At 59.3% G+C, this 19,170-nt stretch overlaps 2 protein-coding genes across 4 annotated transcripts in view; both read right to left on the bottom strand.

Annotated features, from left to right (window-relative positions):
- Positions 1 to 5,467: 5,467 nt before the first annotated feature.
- NRARP (NOTCH regulated ankyrin repeat protein) lies at positions 5,468 to 13,261 on the bottom strand. The gene is made up of 2 exons (XM_059891941.1): positions 9,038 to 13,261; positions 5,468 to 7,069 (listed from the first exon to the last, which is right to left on the bottom strand). Exon 1 carries the CDS (start codon positions 12,928 to 12,930, stop codon positions 12,586 to 12,588), a length of 345 nt encoding a protein of 114 aa, XP_059747924.1. The 5' UTR covers positions 12,931 to 13,261; the 3' UTR covers positions 5,468 to 7,069; positions 9,038 to 12,585.
- An 806-nt stretch (positions 13,262 to 14,067) lies between these two features.
- EXD3 (exonuclease 3'-5' domain containing 3) overlaps positions 14,068 to 19,170 on the bottom strand; it is a 77,451-nt gene continuing 72,348 nt past the window's right edge. For all 3 annotated transcript variants that reach the window (XM_024999694.2, XM_024999695.2, XM_024999696.1), the window contains 2 exons: positions 18,312 to 18,350; positions 14,068 to 18,045 (listed from right to left, as the gene is read on the bottom strand). In XM_024999694.2, coding sequence (XP_024855462.1) covers positions 17,759 to 18,045; positions 18,312 to 18,350 — 326 coding nt within the window. In that variant the 3' untranslated portion in view covers positions 14,068 to 17,758. The remainder of the gene's footprint in view (positions 18,046 to 18,311; positions 18,351 to 19,170) is intronic.

The following is a 19,170-nucleotide window of genomic DNA, read 5'->3' on the forward strand; positions in this document are numbered from 1 at the left end:
TCAGTTTTCATTCCAATCCCAAAGAAAGGCAATGCCAAAGAATGTTCAAACTACTGCACAATTGCACTCATCTCATACACTAGCAAAGTAATGCTCAAAATTCTCCAAGCTAGGCTTCAACAGCATGTGAACTGAGAACTTCCATATGTTCAAGCTGGATTTAGAAAAGGCAGAGGAACCAGAGATCAAGTTGCCAACATCCGGGGATCATCAAAAAAGCAAGAGAATTCCCAGAAAATATTTACTTCTTGTTTATTGACTACCCACGGCCTTTGACTGTGTGGATCACAACAAACTGTGGACAATTCTTAAAAAGATGGGAATACCAGACCACCTTAATGCCTCCTGAGAAATCTGTATGCAGGTCAAGAAGCAACAGTTAGAACTGGACATGGAAAAACAGACTGGTTCCAAATTGGGACAGGAGTATGTCAAGGATGTATATTGTCACCCTGCTTATTTGACTTATATGCAGAGTACATCATGAGAAACGCTGGGCTGGATGAAGCCCAAGCTGGAATCAAGATTGCCAGGAGAAATATCAATAACCTGAAATATGCAGATGACACCATCCTTATGGTAGAAATCGAAGAAAAACTAAAGAGCCTCTTGATGAAAGTGAAAGAGAAGAGTGAAAAAGTTGGCTTAAAACTCAACATTCAGAAAACTAAGATCATGGCATGGGGTTTCATCAGTTCACAGAAAATAGATGGGGAAGTAATGGAAATAGTGAGAGACTTTATTTTTTGGGCTCCAATACCACTTCAGATGGTGACTGAAGCAATGAAATTAAAAGGTGCTTGCTCCTTAAAAGAAAAGGTCTGAACAACCTAGACAGCATCTTAAAAAGCAGAGACGTTACTTTGCCAACAAAGGTCCGTCTAGTCAAAGCTGTAGTTTTTCCAGTGGTCATATATGAATGTGAGAGTTAGACTATAAAGAAAGCTGAGCTCTGAAGAATTGATGCTTTTGAACTGTGGTGTTGGAGGAGGCTCTTGAGAGTCCCTTGGACTGCAAGGAGATCAAACGAGTCAATCCTAAAGGAAATCAGTCCTGACATTCATCGGAAGGACTGATGCTGAAGCTGAAGCGCCGATATTTTGGCCACCTGATGAGAAGAACTGACATTGGTAAAGACCCTGATATTGAGCAAGATTGAAGGTGGGAGGAAGAGGTGACAGAGGATGAGGTGGTTGGATTGCATCACCGACTTGATGGATGTGAGTGTGAGCGAGCTCCAGGAGTTGGTGATGGACAGGGAAGCCTGGTGTGCTGCCGTCCATGGGGTCCCAAAGAGTCGGACACGACTGAGTGGCTGAACTGAACTGACAGTAACAGCACTTTATTATGTGGGTTCACCACATTCTGCTGTTTTTATTTAAATCGAGGACTAATGAACAGACACTGAGATGCCAGTGTGTACACACCAGTGACAGTCTGTGTATTTATGACCCACATCCCTCTTAGAGAACATTCTCATCACCTTCTCATCACCCGCCCCACACCAGGGAAGCTACTTTCCACCAGAGGGTGGTTTTGTCTGTTATGAAACCTCTAGAACTTGGTAGAAATGGAATTATATGAAGTCATCATCGATGTCCAGCTTCCCACTGTGATACTTTTTAGGAAAGTCTCACAATTTTTAAAATGACAATTTGACAGACGTTTGGGGTGCTAAGGAATAGAGCTTCTACAAAGATTCTTGAATGTATTTTGTGTTCTTATGTTTTATTTCTTTGGGGTCAAAGGGCAGCTGAATACTTGCCTCTGTGAGAACTGCTGGACGGACTTCCGTGGTGACCACTCCGTTTGGCACACCCTCCTGCCGTGGGTGGGGCATCCGGTGGACTCAGCCCCCGCATGCTGGGTGTTCTGGGCCTTTCCATTGGTCAGTCTAGCCTCAGGTGGCGTTTGATTGCTGTTTCGATGTGTGTCACCCTGCTGACTGATCACGCTGAGCACTTCCTCACATGCCTGTTGAACATTGGTATTGATGTGTGTTTATGAGGGCTTCCCAGGGGGCTCAACGGTAAAGAATCTGCCTGCAGTGCAGGAGCCACAGGTTTCATCCCTGGATCGGGAAGATCCCCTGGAGGACAGCATGGCAACCCACTCCAGTATTCTTGCCTGGAGAATCTCATGGACAGAGGAGCCTGGCGGGTGACGGTCCACAGGGTCACAAGAGTGCGACACGACTGAAGTGACGTAGCACGTGTGCAGCACGTATGCACGGGTGTGTGTGAAGTGTCTGTTCCAGGTCTACCCATTTTAAAAGTTGGGGGGTTGTCTTTTTTATTTAGTTTTAGTACTTTTTTTTATTGGAGTGCAGTTGATTTACGTGTGTGTTGGCTCAGGTGTCTGGCGAGGTGAGTCAGTCACGCGTGTATCAACAGCACCGTGTGTGATGTTTTTAGATTCTTTCCCCAAATAGGCCATTACAGAGCACTGAGTAGGATTCCCTGTTGTGTATAGCAGGTTCTGATTAGTTATCCGATTCATGCATAGTTTGTAGGGGTTTGTCTTATTTTTAAAATAATTACTTTTTATTGAAGTATGGTTGATCATCTTCTGTTTTTTTAAATTAAGTGATGATGCATTTGGCTGTGTCAGATCTTAGTTGCTGCATGGGAACTCTTATTTGTGGCATGTGGGGTTTAGTTCCCTGGCTCAGGGATCGAACCCCATCCTCCGGAATTGGGAGCCCAAAGTCTTAGGCATTGGGCCACCAGGGAAGTCCCAAGTTCATTTTCTGTCTGTGAGTCTCATAGAGGAACTATACAAAAAAGATCTTAATGACTCAGATAATCACGATGGTGTGATCACTCCCCTAGAGTCAGACATCCAGGAGCGTGAAGCCCAATGGGCCTTAGGAAGCATCACTGCAAACAAAGCTAGTGGAGGTGATGGGATTCCAGCTGAGCTATTTCAAATCCTAAAAGATGTTGCTGTGAAAGTGCTGCACTCAATATGCCAGCAAATTTGGAAAACTCAGCAGTGGCCACAGGACTGGAAAAGGTCAGTTTTCATTCCAATCCCAAAGAAAGGCAATGCCAAAGAATGCTCAAACTACCACACAATTGCACTCATCTCACACACTAGTAAAGTCATGCTCAAAATTCTCCAAGCCAGGCTTCAACAGTACCTGAACCGAGAACTTCCAGATATTCAAGCTGGATTTAGAAAAGGCAGAGGAACCAGAGATCAAATTGCCAACATCTGTTGGATCATAGAAAAAGCAAGAGAGTTCCAGAAAAACACCTACTTCTGCTTCATTGGCTATGCTATAGCCTTTGTGTGGATCACAACAAACTGGACAATTCTTAAAGAGATGGGAATACCAGACCACCTGACCTGCCTCCTGAGAAATCTGTATGCAGGTCAAGAAGCAACAGTTAGAACTGGGCGTGGAACAGCAGACTGGTTCCAAATGGGGAAAGGGGTACATCCAGGCTGTATACCATCACCCTGCTTATTTAACTTATATGCACAGTACATCATGAGAGACGCCAGGCTGGATGAAGCCCAAGCTGGAATCAAGATTGCCAGGAGAAATATCAATAACCTGAGATATGCAGATGACACCACCCTTATGGCAGAATGCAAAGAGGAACTGAAGAACCTGTTAATGCTGGTGAAAGAGGAGAGTAAAAAAGCTGGCTTAAAACTCAATATTCAAAAAACTAAGATCATCACATTCGGTCCCATCACAAATAGATGGGGAAACGATGGAAACAGACTTTATTTTGGGGAGGAAGCTCCAAAATCACAGCAGATGGCGACTGCAGCCATGAAATTAAGACACTTGCTCCTTGGAAGAAAAACTATGACAACCTTGGACAGTGTATTAAAAAGCAGAGATATTACTTTGCTGACACAAGTCTGTCTAGTTAAAGCTATGGTTTTTCCAGTAGTCATGTATGGATGTGAGAGTTGGACCATAAAGAAAGCTGAGCACTGAATAACTGATGCCTTTGAACTGTGGTGTTGGAGGAGACTCTTGAGACATGTCCCTTGGACAGCATGGAGATCAAACAGTCTATCTAAAGGAAATCAGTCCTGAATATTCATTGGAAGGATTGATGCTGAAGCTGAAGCTCCAATACTTTGGTCACCTGATGCAAAGAACTGACTCATTGGAAAAGACCCTGAAGATGGGAAAGATTGAAGGAAAGGAGAGGCGGACGACAGAGGATGAGATTGGATGGCATCACCGACTCAATGGAGATGAGTCTGAGCAAGCTCCGGGAATTGGTGATGGACAGGGAAGCCTGGCGTGCTGCAGTCCCCAGGGTCATACAGAGTCAGACACGACCGAGTGTCTCCACTGAGTCTTTCTGTTTTGTCAATGAGTTCAGCTGTGTCATATTTCAGATTCCACATGTAAGTGACATCGCATGATATTTGTCTTTCCCTGTCTGATCATCTCTAGGTGCATCCACATCGCTGCAAATAACACTGTTTCATCCTTCTTTAGGGCTGAGTACTGTTCCAGTGTGTGCATGTGTGTGCCTGCATGCATGTGTGTGGGTGTGCGTGCGTGCACGTGTGTGCATGCATGCGTGTGCACGTGCGCGCGCGTGTATGTGTGTGCGTGCGCGTGCATGCATGTGTGTGTGCACGCGTGCGTGCATGTGTGTGCGTGCGCGCGCGTGTGTGGTGTGTGTGTGTGTCGCACCTTCTTTAACCCCCCACCGTCAGTGAGCACTGCGGCTCCTTCCCTGTTGTGTAAATAACGGCACTGCTGAGGACACTGGTGCGTGCATCTTTTTGAAGTAGAGTTTTCACCTTTTCTGGATAAATGCCCAGGGTACTGTTTTATTTTCTAAACGTTAACTTGATAAGACGGTTGTCTAAAAGCACCCTGGGGTCAGAGTCCCAGTCCTTAAGGATCAGTGCCCGAGAGACAGGAATGGAGTGTTTTCAAAATGAAAGGGGTGGGTCCGTGCCCACCCTCCCTGGGCCATCTGAGGTGGCCCTGTGCTGCCTGGACTTTTATTTAGGACAATTCTGTTCACAGAAATACTACCAATGAAAACTATCCTGTGTTTTGTGCGGTACCAGCCAGATTTTTCTAGTGGAAAAATAAAAAATAAAAAAGACCTACCCGCCTCTCCAAAGTTACTGCCGCAACTTGGGTGAGTGCAGTAGAGGGCTCAGAAATCCAGGAAGTGCACATCAGCCTGTTGTAGGTGATCCTGTAGCCCACCGGGAGAGCTACGGTGACCTGGGGCTGGGCAGGAGGAGCCGCTGCGAGAAACGTGGGGGCTGATGGGAATGCTCTGTATTTGGGCTGTGTGGATTATCTGGGTGCACACATCTGTCCGTACTTATCACACTCTAAATGGCTGCATTTTATTGTATGTAGATTACACCACAGTAAAGTTGATTTTTAGGAATGTGAATGATAAACTTAACGATTTTCTTTCAACCTTGATTAAAATGAAAAAAAGCCATGCCCCAAAAGACGTCTTGGGACACTTGAGAAGGAGAACTTTATTGACAAAATAGCCTTGAGAACTCCAAGTCCTGGGTTACTCATTACTTTGCCCTGAGATAAGGGAGCGGGAGGCTGGCGAACCGGGAACAGGGAGCAGGGCGCAAAGGCTGACCCTCCTCTGTGCCCAGGCCTGCCCCGGGCACTCGGGGAGCAGGGTGCCCGAGCGTGGCCCGGCCTCCCACCTCCCGATGGCCACACAGCAGCACCTTGCTCACCTGCCCTGCAGCATCAGGTCTCTGCTGGAGAAGGGGATGGGTGCCCCTGCTTCTGGGTTCTCAAGGGGTGGTGCAAGGGTAATCTGTCAGGCCCCGGAGGTGTAATTCCTAGTGCCCACGAGGCTGGCTCTCGCCCACATCCAGGAGTGCTTCCGCTTTTCATCTGTTCAGGCCACTGTTGGACAGTTTTAATTCTTAGAAAGTTCTTCAGCACAAACCTCCCGTCGGGCAAGAACAAGGCAGAGCACAAGACGCAGACGAGCCTGCCTGACGACGTGGCCTAGACGCTGCAGTCACGGGCAGAGACAGAGCGCCCCTAAGGCTGCAGCTCTTCCTCCTCTGGCCCTGCTTTAAGCCGGGCACATCACTAAATAAAGACTACCCTTCCCAGCCTCTCTTGCAGTGAGGTTGGTCATGTGACTATGTTCTAGCCAATGGGATGTGAGGAGATTTAGCAAAAGCAGCTTCTAGAAAGTGCCCTGGAAGGAGAAGGCCCAGGCCTCTTCCCCTCCCACTCCCTGCCCCTGACTGTTGGCTGGAATGTAGTCTTGATGGCTGGATAAGGGCTGCCATTTTAAGCCATGTGAATGAAAGGCCCACCCAGCAGAACAGCAGTCTGTACCCTAATGCCACATACCAGCCCAACACCAGCTACGCTAACTTCAGGATGAGAAATACACTCTGTCTTGTTTACATATTATATTCCTTTGGAAAGTTTGTAGGACAGTTTGAGCTTGGCTCCCTTGGGTGTTCTTGTTCACAGGGTACCAGTGAGGGGCCCCCAGACATGAAGAGGCAGATTTTACCCACCAGGGGTAAACCTGGTCTCTAGGCCCCACCTCTGAGCCAGGCGAGAGTTCAGACAGGGAGAGAAGTCTTTTCCTCGGTCACACCCAGCACAGACCCTTTCTGTGGAATGGAGGGCGGGGCAGGGAGATTGCCGTCCCAGGGCCAGCCTCCCCTGACCGCCGGAGCCGTGCCCACCACCGGCCCCCTCTGCTAGGGCTCCAGGCTCTGTGGATGCTCGACTAGCACCCACAGCTGGACCTGATGGTTCTGATGGCAGCAGTCTGTGTCTTGAAGTGAGTCACGTGGTGGCCCTGTCCACGGGGCTTGGGCTCATCCTGTGTCCTGCTGACTGTCCGCTCTTTGTGGCCCGGGGCTCTGGAATGTCCTTCCTTCCCCTTTTGACCATAAATAGGAGAACAGCACACTACAGCCAGTCACTCCACCAGGCCCGTGATGGGCTCACTTCCCCGGGGCCTGGTCCGGGTCTCTTTCCAGGGCCTGTAGAAGCCGTGATGGACTGTACCAAGATCAAGTCATCAGCCGCGGCAGTCATGACCTACAGTGCACCCTGAAAGGAATTCAGGATGAAAGCCGGGATAAGGCCCTTTGTGCTTTGGGAAAAAAGCCCCTTAGAGAGTTAGATATATTTCAGGAAAACTTGTGGACACATTCTTGCGTCTTTCCATACATAGAAAAACAAGAAAACCATCAGTGCTCCCAGCTACCTTCTACTGAAATGTGTGCTTGGCTGCAGCACTACGAGTGTTCACCATCCCCCCCAGGGGGCTCCCCCCACCCCCCACCCCCCACGCCAGGTCACAAGGATAGTGGCTGCTCCCTCACTGTTAGGGAGCAGCCCCTCACTCAGAGCTATGGGAAGCTGTCTCCGGGGCTACAGTGCTCCCTAAGATCCCGAATCTTCAGCTCAGGACACTGAAAATTGTACATTTTTCACGTCCATCAATAGGGTCAGCACAGCTGCCCCTTCCTTGGACCGCCGACCTGCTCCAGCGCCCTACCCGCCAGGCAGCGGCCCTCCGCGGCCTCCCCTCCACAAGGTGCCCCCCGGCCTGGCCGGTGCTGTCACCGGAGCGGAGACCGACCGGGGGCTGCAGGGCGCTGTCGGCCGCGGGCACCCGAGCCAGGCCTGCGCCCACCCCGACCGCCTTCGGCTCGAAACCTGACCGTCGAGTCCCGGCCCTCAGCTGCCCCGGGCCCCTCGGAGAAGACGAGGTCGCGGGCTGCGGGCCCGCGAGGGTGGTGCGCAGAGGACCCCCGGGGTCCGCGGCAGGCGGAGGTTGCGCGGCCCCGGAGCCCGGCCCCTGGCGCAGTGTCCGCGGCGGCCGCGGGGCGGCAGCACAGCCCGTGCCGCTGGCCTCCCCGCCCGGGTCCGAGCCGGGCCTTCGGAGCTGCTCGCCGTCCATGCTCGTGGGCGCCCGGCCGCCGGCGGCTTCGCCTCGACCCCGAGAGCCGGGTTCAGAGGCCACTCGCTTCCAGCCGTCGTCGCCCCTCGGACGCCGCGCGTCCTCTCCGGCCGTCTCGCCCGGTCCCCTTTCGGCGCGACCCGGGCCCCGGGGCACCGCCTCCGGGGGGGCCGCGTCCAACCACCCGGGCCGGGGGGGCAGCGGGGCCGTTCGGCTCCGCGTCTCGGCCCAGTCCCCCGCCTGCGAGGGGCACACCGGTGGGCGCGGGGTCGGGGGCCTCCAGAACCAGCCGGCCTCCCCAGGCCGCGACCCCAGAGCAAGATAACAGCTGGTCTCTACCCCGCGCACCCCTCGGCCCGCGAGTGGGTGCGCGGGGCAGGCGCCCCCGCGGGGTCTGAACGCAGAGATCGGGCCTCTGGGAGCGCCCGCCCCCCGCCCCGCCCCGGCCGGGCCCCACTGCCCCGCCGCCCCCCACTGCCTCGCCACGCCGGCTCCCCCCGCGAGTGCCCCCGTCCCGCTCCCCGCAGCCTCGCCGCCCCCACCCGCCGATCCCCGCCGCCCCCCGCCCCGTCCTCATTAGCATAGCAGCTGCTCGCCGAGCGGACCCGCGCGCAGGAAAGGGCAGAGGCCTCGGGAATGAATGGGGCCCGCGGCTTTGGAGGGGGCGCGAGAAGAAAGATCGACAGACGGACGCGAGCCGCGACGACCCGACGTACAGCCAAGCAGAAGAATGCGCCGGGCAGAGAGGAGGGGAGCCCGGGCCAGCCGCGGCGGGGCTGTGGGGGAGGGGCCTCCCCAAACCCAGGAGCCCCGGGAGGGGGTGCCCGGGAGGCCTCCGGAGGAGCCCTCGGCGGTTCCCAGACCTCCCGGCCCGCGCGGGCAGACTCTGGCCTCGGCCTTTGTTTCCCAGTTGTCCCCAGAGCCTGGCAAGCCGGGTGTAGGCCGGCCTCCTCCGGCAGGCTCCATGCGGCCCGAGGAGGCACTTGCCTCCGGCAGGTCAGAGCTGCGGGCCGCGGCCCTTGCCCGTGTGCACGCGGCTGAGCGCCCTGTGCTGACCGCAGGGCCTTTGCGGGGCAAAGCCGGAGGGCCCCCGGCCCCCTCGCCCTCCTCACCGGCTGCCTGGGCTCTCAGCTCTGACCGGCTCTGTCCTGGCTCCCACGCCCACTGGCTTTGGACATCACTCTTTCTGGGTGACCATTTGCCTGCATTTCCTGGTCTCTCTGGCATCCCTTCCAACAGTAAACACTTCCTGAGTTCCGCCGGGCTTAGGTCAGAGAGCCTGACAGTGGCCAGGAGCTGCCAGCAGTCCTGGCCGGGAGAAGGGCTCCGGCCCTGCCCTTGGTCGCTGGTCTGTCTGCCTCCTCCACGGCAGCCACTCCGGGGCTTCCCAGAGGCCCAAGGGCTGCCTGCCAGACCGCTCCCCCTGGGGTGCCCTGGCCGGCAGGCCTGGCCTCCTCGCACACACCTCACACGCACCGTGGGATCCTGGAGGCTGGGCTGCGGGGGTCACTGCACCTCTTTGTCACCCGGGCCACCAAGAGGCTTAAAGAGCTGTTCCCACATCCGAAGCCTGAGGCGGGGTGGTGGGGACCCCAGGTGAAGCGCTGGCCAACCCCCTGCAGTGAGCGCCCGGCCCTGACCACTCAGCTGGGGGCCTGCATCAGGAGCCTGCGCCCTCCCTTCTCCATTTGTTGATAGCTTTGACTCTTTCTCCTGCGGTGTCAGCGTGGGAAGTGGAGACGTGTTCCAGCCACTTGGGTGGCCAGGTAGTACCCAGGCCAGATGCCCCAACAGTGTCCAAATTCCTGCAGCGCCTTTTCCTTTGGGGCCAGGCACCCCTCCCCCCAGGGCAGATCTTCTCACTTGGCCTGAGTGGCCAGGTAGACACCACCTCCCCTGGGGGCTCATTTGCGTCAAATATTCCGTCCGTCTCTGTGGTGTCTTAGGAGGGAGCCAGACCATCGGCCCAATACCAGCCGGGGTCCGGGAATGTCTGTTTAACCAACTGAAAATTCCCTTGGAAAATCCTCAGGGCAGAACAGAGCTCGAGATGCAAAGCAGGAACAGGGGAATGACAATGGGTCTTTGTGTCTTGGGAACAAAATGTAGCTACAACCCTCCTGAGGGGAAGCCGACACCCTCAGGCTTCTGGAAGGGGTGTCTGAAAGATTTACAAGAACGAGTCACCTTGTAACTCCTGCATCGCAGTCAAGTTAAAACTTCGAGGCCTGGCTTTCAGTCCCCTCTGGGCAGGCTGCTCTTGCAGGGGGAGGAGGGCTGGGGGAGTAGGGGGTGGTTGTCCATCCCCTGCAGCCCCTCCTATACCAGCCCCAGGGGTGGACCAGAGTCGCCTTCGCCTTCAGGGTCTGTGCCCTGGGGTAGTGGCTGCTTGGGGCATGCTGGCCTTAACTCTCAGAAGGCACCAGGGATCAGAGGGGAAGAAGGGACCTTACAGTCATCAGAAGCTCCCCCACATTTAAAGGGTACCCTTTCCGTGCGGCAGGTGGTCCAGAAGAAACCCACAGTAACTGGGGGCATGGAGACAAGAGGCGTCTTTGGCAGGCTGGCTTTGGGGTGGGTGGGGGGGAGTTTCAAGTAGAACTCCCACGGGGAGGCCTTGGCTGCTTTGCCAGGAGCAGAGGAAGCGGCTCTAGGCACCCTGGGGTGCTCCTGCAGCTGGAACGTGGGCAGGCGGGGTCCTCACAAGCCCTGTGCGTGGCCACTGCGGTGCCTCTGAGCTCAGCCCAGAGCCAGCTTCCCAGGCTCTGTCTTGCGGTGGAGACAAGCCAAGTGCTGCGCGGTCGTCTCTGCAAACAGCACGTTGCAGCCTGACTCTCATCCCGTGCCAAGCCCAAGAACCAACAGACTTTTTTTTTAATATAAAAAGATCAATGAAAAATTTATTTATAAATTTTTCATGCTGGGCTACAAGTCTATATCGTACACTCAGGAATGTGCTGCAGACTTCATCCAGTTAGAAGTGATCACACCGAGACCCATACACAGCTTCCACGTAAGCCTAGAAAGTCTTAACATTAATTAACATAATTAAGGTATTTGCATCTAGAAAAAATATACAGAAAAACTCCTTTTGGAGTAATCTGTGCCTCAGTTTCAATGTCTGCTTTTCACTGACATTATCAATATATTCTTCTCACACAAGGTTTTATAAAAAGCCACAGATGACTGCCCAAATCTGACCAGCCACACACAAAGGGCCTCCACCCACCTGTGTCCTCAAGTGCTCCCCATTTTTGCACGAAGGGTCAGCAGCACTTCTACCCTGGGGAAGCCTCATTTAAATTTGAATAATTCAGCCTCCCTTTTATTTCTCAGGATCAAAACAACACGGGGTGTGGGGTTGCATAGAAAATTGGAACCTCGGAGACCAGGAAGGGCGCCTTTCGGGACTAAGAGTGACGCAGAGGGACGGCCTCCGGCCTGGGTCCTCGCGCGGCCCCTCCCGCCTGGCAGGGCTTTCGGATTCGAATCGGGTCCTGGAAGCTCTGGGAGGCTGAAGAGGGGTAAAGCGGCCCTTCAGCTCACTCGGCAAGTAGCACAAGAGATTCACAGTCTTATAGGCATTTTATAAAAATATAAATATGGGTACAGTTGCCTTCACAACGCTGGATACAACGCCCTTTAAAATTGGGTCTATAACCAAGATTCAAAAAATACACCTAAAACTTGGCTTAAAATATGTTAATATTTTATATTGTCATAAATGTTATGACATTTAATTGTGGCAAATCCATTTACTTTTTTTAAAAAAGTGTGCAATCGACTGTTAACTATAATAGAACTAACTAGGAAGGCTTGATCCCCACCTCCGTCACCGCCACACCCGAGCACCCAGGCTCCCACGGAAGCTCTGAAAACCGGCAGGCTTGGCGGATGGCGGCCTCTCACCGGAGAAGGCGGAGCGGGGCCCGGGGCTTCCAAAACTCACGCGGAATCGTGTGTGAGAGAGGGGAAGGCGGGGCGGGCGGAGGAGGGGAGCTGAGGGGGAGAAGCCGGAGAGGACGGAGCAGCGCCGGGGAACCATCAGGCTGGGCGGTATTTTCAGTGCAACCAAGAAATGACAAGACTCAAGTTTTTAGTTTTAAGACTAAAAAAAAAAAGTACATCACCCCGCCCACCCCCCCCCCCCCCTAACCACATTGACCACGCACAATATTTTCCAAACACAAAATTCAGGCGCACAAACATCACCCACAAATATGCACACACGTGATAAATAGTTTAGAGCCCCGGGAACAGCAGAGCGTCTCCTCCGTCGCGCGTCGGCCACGGGTCCTTCCACCTTCAGGAGAAAACTTTTCGAGCAGGAGGATCCGGTGTCTCGGGATTCCGAACTTGCTGGTGGCGAGACTCAAATTTCAAAGGGGCTGGGGCCCGCGCTCCTCCCCCACCCGCGCGGCGGCGGGCGGGGCCGTGGGAAGGGCCCCGGCCGGTCCCCGGTGGCCGCGGGGGGGAGGCGGCCCCGGCCCCCGGCCGCGAGCGGGCGGGCGGGCGCGGCCACCGTGGGCACGGACGTGCGCGCCGGACTCGTGGTGGCCGCGGGCGCCGAGGGCCGGGCGCACACCGAGGTAGTTGGCGGGAAGGTACAGCAAGGAGGACGCGCGCGGGGCCCGCGTGCAGGCCGGGGTCTGGACCGGCATCACCGGCCTCCGCCGGCGTACTTGGCCTTGGTGATGAGATAGAGCACGATGTCCTGGTGGCCGCCGAACGCGGCGATGTGCAGCGCGCTCCAGCCGTCGCGGTTTGCCAGGCGGATGTCCGCGCCGAACTTGACCAGCAGTTTCACTAGCTCCAGGTTGCCGTCGATGACCGACTGGTGCAACGCAGTCTGGCCCTCCGGCCCGAACGAGTTCACGTTGAACTCGCAGTTGGTCATGTTTTGCAGCAGCGACTGCAGCTCCTGCGTGTTGCCCTTGCGCACGGCCTCCTGGAAGATGCGCTGCGTCTGCGGCGCCGAGCAGGTGGACAGCTCGGCTTGGCTCATGCTGCCGCCGGGCGCGGGCCGAGGCTCAGCGCGGGCGGCGGCTTCGGCGCGGGCCCCCGGCTGCCTCGGGGCGCGCCTCGGCGCATGGAAGGCGCGGCGTCCCCGGGCCCCGCACGCCACCCCTGGGCGCTCCGGGCGCTGGGGGCCGGGGGCCGGCGACTCGGGACCCCCGCCACATCCAGCCGCGCCCGGCGGGCGGGCAACGGGGGCGGGCGCTGCGCTCGCGGGGCCGGCCCGGCCGGGGCAGCGGCGCCGCGTTCCCGGTCCCTGCGCTGTCGAGCTGCGGCTCCACGCGCCTCCCCAGGCGCCGCTGCACTCGCCAGCCCGCCGCGCCCCGGCGCCTTTTACCTCCTTTATATTTGCATGACAATAGGCGCCCGTGACGCGCGCGCCCGCCGCCCGCCCATTGGGCAGCGCCCTCGCGGGGCGGGGCCGCGAGGGGCGTGTCCGGCGGGGCGGCCGCGCGGCAGGGGGCGCTGGCCGCCGGTGGCTTGGGGCTGGGAGCCAGGTGGCCGCGGGTGGGCGGGGGTCCGCGTCTCCGCCGCCGCCCCTCCCACGCTCCCTCTAGCCACCCGGGGAATTCCAAGGTCCGCGCGCGGACAGACCAGGCGCAGCCCGGGGCCGAGCGCGACCCCGAGGGGCGCGAGGGCCGCCTCCTCTGGTTGGGTGGGCGCGGGGGCGGGGCTCGGGTGGAGACCCCCAGTCTGGCTCCCCGCTCCTGGAGTGCTAGCCGCGGACCCTCCACATCCCCAGCACCACAGGCGCTCCAGGGACGAGGCCTGCCCAGCCCGGCCCGTGGGACACACTTCCCCGAGGGAGACAACTCCAGGACACCACGCGGGGCCTTTCCGCTGGAGAATCGCTCCCCTGGGGGCCTCGATCACCCCGTTAGCTCCCTAACTTGACTGGCAAGAGGAGCCAGGCCCTGAGGTTTTCTCAGCCCCGCCCCAGAAGAAGAGGGTCTGCGGCCCGGGGCTGGGGTCGGTCTGGCAGTCAGCTCCTCTGCTGTGGAGAGGCCTGGCTCCTCTCCCGGGGCGACCCCATCGGCAGGAACTGGGCCGGGTGAGGCCTGGGCAGGTGAGCAGTCCCAGGTAAGGTGCCAATGCTGCGCTGAAAGGGAACTCTGAAATGACTCACTTCCAAGCAGTAAACCCGCTTTTTATTGACACACTAACAGTGCGGCCAAATTTCCTCATTAGAATTTCACAGTTTATAGCTCTGCTGTGGTCGCTGGAAATTAAGGAGGAATGAGCCTCAGAGTCGGCCTGGGGCAGTGGTGCTTCCGCAGCCACTGGAATTCCTTCAGAGGCCACTTGGTATTCCCAGGAGGCAGCTGGGGAGACCACCCTGTTAGGCCCCGTTTGGTGATGAACTCGGTGGGTGTCTGTCCCTAGGCCTGGAGACCCACGTGGGTGAGGCGCCCGCCCCCGCTCCGTTACCTGGGAGGAGTCACAGCCAAACCACTGGAGAAACTAGGCAAGACCTCAGACCCTGGCTGCCCCTGCTTGGGGTCCTTCTGGTGTCCAAGGCCACCCAGGCCCCATGCTCTGTCTTCCTGAGGCTGGTGGTCCAGCCCCTCTGCTCAGCTCTGCTCCCCACTACGCAGGTGGTTATGCCCTGAGCTGAGCACAGACCCGGCCCAGGCCCTGTGATCAGCCTGGCCCTGGCGTGACTGGGGTGCTGCTGCTTTGGGGAGCCCCTCCTTTGCCCACTTATCCTGCAGAGACACGTCCCTGGGCCTACTAAAGGGGCCTGGGGTCAGTGGCTGCTGAGCTGATCACCTTGAGAGTGGGGGTCCCTGTCCACTTCCAGCCATCCTCCCCACCAGCCCGAGACAAGCTGTGGTTGGGAGGGAGGCCCTGGGCTCTGTGTACTCAGGCCCGTGTTCGCTTCCGGAGTGGGGAGGGGTGACCCTGTGTAGAGCCAAGGCCTGTGGGGGACCCCAGCCACCCCGCACCCACTGCCCGGAGCAGCACGGAGGGGCGGCTACTCTGAGGACGGATCTGCAGGCAGGACCTCCTCCTGGTTGCCTGTGCTTCTTGTGTATCCGCTGGGCTCGGCTGTGCCCAGGCCCATCCCCAGAAGGTGGTGGGTTCACAGAGCGAGGCCCCACCCAGGTGGGGGGCTCAGGCCCCCCTGGCCTGGAGAAGAGCGTCTGGAGACCCCGCTGGGCCCGGGAGCAGAGCCTGGGAGAAAAGTCCCATTGACACCCGCAGCGGGCGGCAGACAAAGGGGCCCTGTGAGCTCAGTGTGGGAACGTGAGGCCCCCACCTCAGGGCATGAAATTGTCAGCTCGGTGCCCCCGGGCAGGGACGGTGCGGCCAGAGAGGCCACAGGAGCCCAGCCTGAGGTCACTGCCAGACCCCCCTGGCCTCAGCGTGGGTCAGACAGGTGTAGCCCTGCGATCACCCGGCCCCCAGCCCTCTGCTCATTTGTGGTCACCCTGTCTGCGGGGAGCCCATGGCTCCTGCTCCTTTGTGGCCGAGGGGAACTGTGCCCGGGGTGGCTGTGGTCCACACACCATGTGCCCAGAGCTGCCCTGTCCAAGGACAGGACCGGAGAGGGGCGTGGGGAGCGCTGGCTCCCGGAAGCACTTCCTGATGTTTGCTGAAGGACGTGTCCAAAAGGAGGACATTTGTTCCAAATGATGTGCTGGGCGGGGAGGCGGGGGTTGGGGACCCCACCAGGCCCTGTCCTGGAGCTCAGAGAAGCCCCCAACGTCTGTGGCATTCCTTGGTGATGTTGTCACTTCCACAAATAGGCAAGGGGCTCACTGGCTGGGAAGGAGAAGCCCTCAACCTTGGATCTGGGGTGACAGGCCCAACGCTGACTATAAGGCTGGACCGACGTCCTCCTGGGAGCTGGCCCAGGGGTGCGACCCCAGAAGGAGTCCAGGGTTGGAGAGGGCGGCCTCCTCCCCCAGGGGACCCCTTTCCTTTAGAGGCTCAGAGCAGTGGGCACTGGGAAGCTCCCCGGCTGGGGAGGGCTGGGTGGGGCAGCGGGGAGGACCGCGCAGAAGGGGCACTGGCCGGAGCCAGGAGGCCGAGGCCACCTTAACGCGCTCGGCAGGGGAGGGAGGCTGAGCGGCCGCGGGCCACGGGGCGGGGCCTCCAGCTAATTCATTAAAATGTGTCGGGGAGCGTGGGAAAGAGGAGAGCGTTTCTTCCCAGCAGCCCAGACACCTGGTAGAAGGGCGCGAGGATAGAGATCAAATAACAAACACCAGCCCCGGGCCAGCGGCCGCGGAGGAAGGAGCCCGGGGCAGGAACTGCGGCAGACAGTCCCCGTGGCCTGGCACCCGGGCGCAGCCCACCCTGCTGGCCCAGCGTCTGACCCCTAGCCCAAAGTGGGCCCGGGCGGTCACAGGGCTTGGAGGGTGCTTCCCGCAGGCCGAGGGCCGGGGCTTGGACGGGCTAGCAGTGAGCCTGTGAGTCCCCGGACAGACGGACCAACGGACACAGCCAGCCTGGCAGCAGAGGGCGGGAGGCGGGAGGCAGGCCCGGCGGGGCCGTGCGGCCTGAGGACCGGGTCCTGCTCAGCTGTCCTCTCCTCTCTGTGGAGTGCTGAGCGGGGCTGGGGCAGACGCGCCTGGGGGCCTGGAAGGACACGGCCTGGCCCCGAGCCTGTGGCCCTAGCCAGGGCCGTGGGTCAGGGCAGAGTCCCCAGGACGCAGCTGGCTGGGACCCACCCCCAACCCCACTTCCTCTTAACCCTGCGGGGGAGGAGTGGTCGAGGCTGCTCTCCCAGGACAGGACGTGGGGCCGGAGGTCTGGGTCCTGGAAGCGGGACCCCGGCTGCAGAGGGTCCCTGCCCCCACGGGGGCCCGTTCACCCTGGCACGCCTGCTCAGCCCAGGCCTCGTGACCCCAGGGGAGACAAGAGCCAGGTGGGCAGACTGGCCCCACACACCGCCCTCGTCCCTGGGCGGGCTGTCCCATCTGTGGAGTGTGCCCTGGCCCAGCGAGGCCCAGCGTTGCTGGGGGGCTGAGTGGGTCCATGCCCGGCACATGGCCGGGGCTACACCCCAGGGGCCTCAGAGGCCACAGCCGTCCCTGGTGTGGTCAGGAACACGGGGCGGGACAGAGGGTGCAGACGCCCGGCCCCGCAGCCAAATCTGCGCTGGTTTCCGCTCTGGGAGCGGAAGGACAGGAAAGGGATGTGGGCCAGGGTGGGTGCACATTCCTGGGGCTGAGCCAGGGGGAGGCAGGCAAGGGCAGGAGGTGGTCTGGGCCCAGGCCTGCTGCTCGCAGGAGCCCCCCGCCCCGAGTGCCGCCCCAGGCCCCCAGGGGGTCAGCGCGGGGTCTGAGCCTGTGTCTCCCTGGGCGAGAGGGCAGATACTTTCTGCCTTGTGACGACAAGGCTCCAATGCACATGTGTTCAGGGCCTTCTACACGGCAAAGACCCGAGCGGGGGCCGCCCAGCCTGACGGCAGAGGCCCCGCAGGGTCACGGCTTGGCTAGGCGGGGGCCTGTCTGTCCCCCAGGACCCCCTCCTGTGCTCGCTGGAGTCTGAAGTCCCGGGGGAGCCCCACGGCCGGCTTCGCTGGGGGAAACCAGGGAAGACCCTGTCCCGGGACCTAGGGGCCTGGCCCTCATCCTGGGGGGTGCATGGTGGAGGGGGCGACGGGAACGGCCACAGCACAGTGGGGGGACCCCCACCTCCCACCTACTGAGCTCCAGCAGGTTTGGGGGGCCACCTGGGTCCAACCCTCAGGCTGCGAGGGGCTGGCGAGCGCAGGGCGGGGCGTGAGGGGAGACCAGAGGAAGGAGCCCACGGCCACCACCTGTGCAGCTTCTGCACTTTTAGTCCGGGCAGCCTAGGCCCCGCTCTTAGGAGGGGCCGCTGGCTGGGCGGGGGGCGCCCTCCAGGATCTCTTGGAAGTTGCTGGTGACTCGGGCCAGGTGGGTACCTTCCCAGAAGACTTTGCCACAGCCGGGGCAGCAGTAGAAATGCCGCAGCCCGGGCCGCCGCAGCACGCCCGCCGGGACGCCCGCCAGCTGCAGCCGGGTGCCATTGGCCAGCGTGGCCGGCACGTGGGTCTGTAGGTCTGCGTCCTCCAGCCAACGGCAAGGTGGGTCGTAGGAGCAGTGCCCGGGGGCCTCCTCCGGGGCTGAGTCTGGACGTGGAAGCGGTAACCCTGAGCCCCGCCCTCAGGCAGGCAGCCCCCACCCACTCTGCTTAGTGGCTCCTCCCTCAGCCCCCAGCCGCCCGCCCCTGCCTCTCCTATTAGGAACCCTCTGGGTCACGGGGGACTGGCCTCTTTCTTCCCGGCCCTCCCTGGCACTGCCCTCCCCTTGGGGCACAGGCCCATTCCCTCTCCCCCATCCTGGGGTTCCAGATGCTGGGGCCCCTCATGTCCCTGGCACGTGGCCCAGGGCTCACCTGTCTCCTGCTCACCATCGCTGTGGGAGGACTCAGTGCCTGTCAATCAAGGACGTCAGGGTCAGTCCCAGGGAAGGCCTGGTGGCCCCAGCACCCACAACGCACCTCCGAGTGCTCAGCCCCCACCCTGCAGGGAGAGGGCAAAGAGCAGGGGCCAAGATGCTCTGTGCCAGCCCAGTTCCCTCCCATGGGAACTCACACCTTGGGACATTCTTGGGGCTCAAAGGTCCTTGGGAAACAAGTTCTGGGCACAAGATCGGCTGATTAGGGCACTTGGGGGCCTGAGAACCGCGGGCCGGGCGGGGCGGGGGCGGCCCATCCGTGGCGATGAGCAGATAAGCCCACTGCCAAGAAGCGCGTTTCGCAATCAACCAGCATGGGGCAGGGCGGGGTGGGCAGAGGCCCAGGGGACTGCGGAGGCTCGGGGTGCAGGAGAGACCCCGCAAGAGGCCCCACCCCTGCAGAGGGCCCTAGCCAGCAGGTGGGAGAAGTGGCCCCAGGCCCACTGACCCTGGTAATTTGCTCAGCAAACATCACCCTGCAGATGGCTCCAGATTAACCGCAGCCAGAGTCTGAATGGAGGTGGCCCCCCCCGCCCCAGTCCCGCTGCCTCCATGGGGCCCAGCAAGGCCATGACCTCAGGCCTCACCTGACAGCCCGAGGGGTGCTGCCCAGGGCCAGGGCGAACCTCTGGTCGGGGTGTTGGGGGCCCTCTATGGGGGCCACTGCTCATGCCCTGCCCCTCCCCCCTGCCTCAAGCAAGTTGCAACCGCGCTGCAGAGGGCAGAGAGCTGCTCAGGGCTGGACACTGGCCATCACCAGTGCACACCCACCGTGTGGGTGGCCCAAAACCTTTGAG

This window comes from Bos taurus, chromosome 11, assembly GCF_002263795.3.
Source record: "Bos taurus isolate L1 Dominette 01449 registration number 42190680 breed Hereford chromosome 11, ARS-UCD2.0, whole genome shotgun sequence".
Lineage (NCBI taxonomy): Eukaryota > Metazoa > Chordata > Mammalia > Artiodactyla > Bovidae > Bos > Bos taurus.

Coding starts and splice junctions, on each gene's coding strand:
- NRARP (XM_059891941.1), bottom strand. CDS start 12,930: ATGAGCCAAGCCGAGCTGTCCACCTGCTCGGCGCCGCAGACGCAGCGC.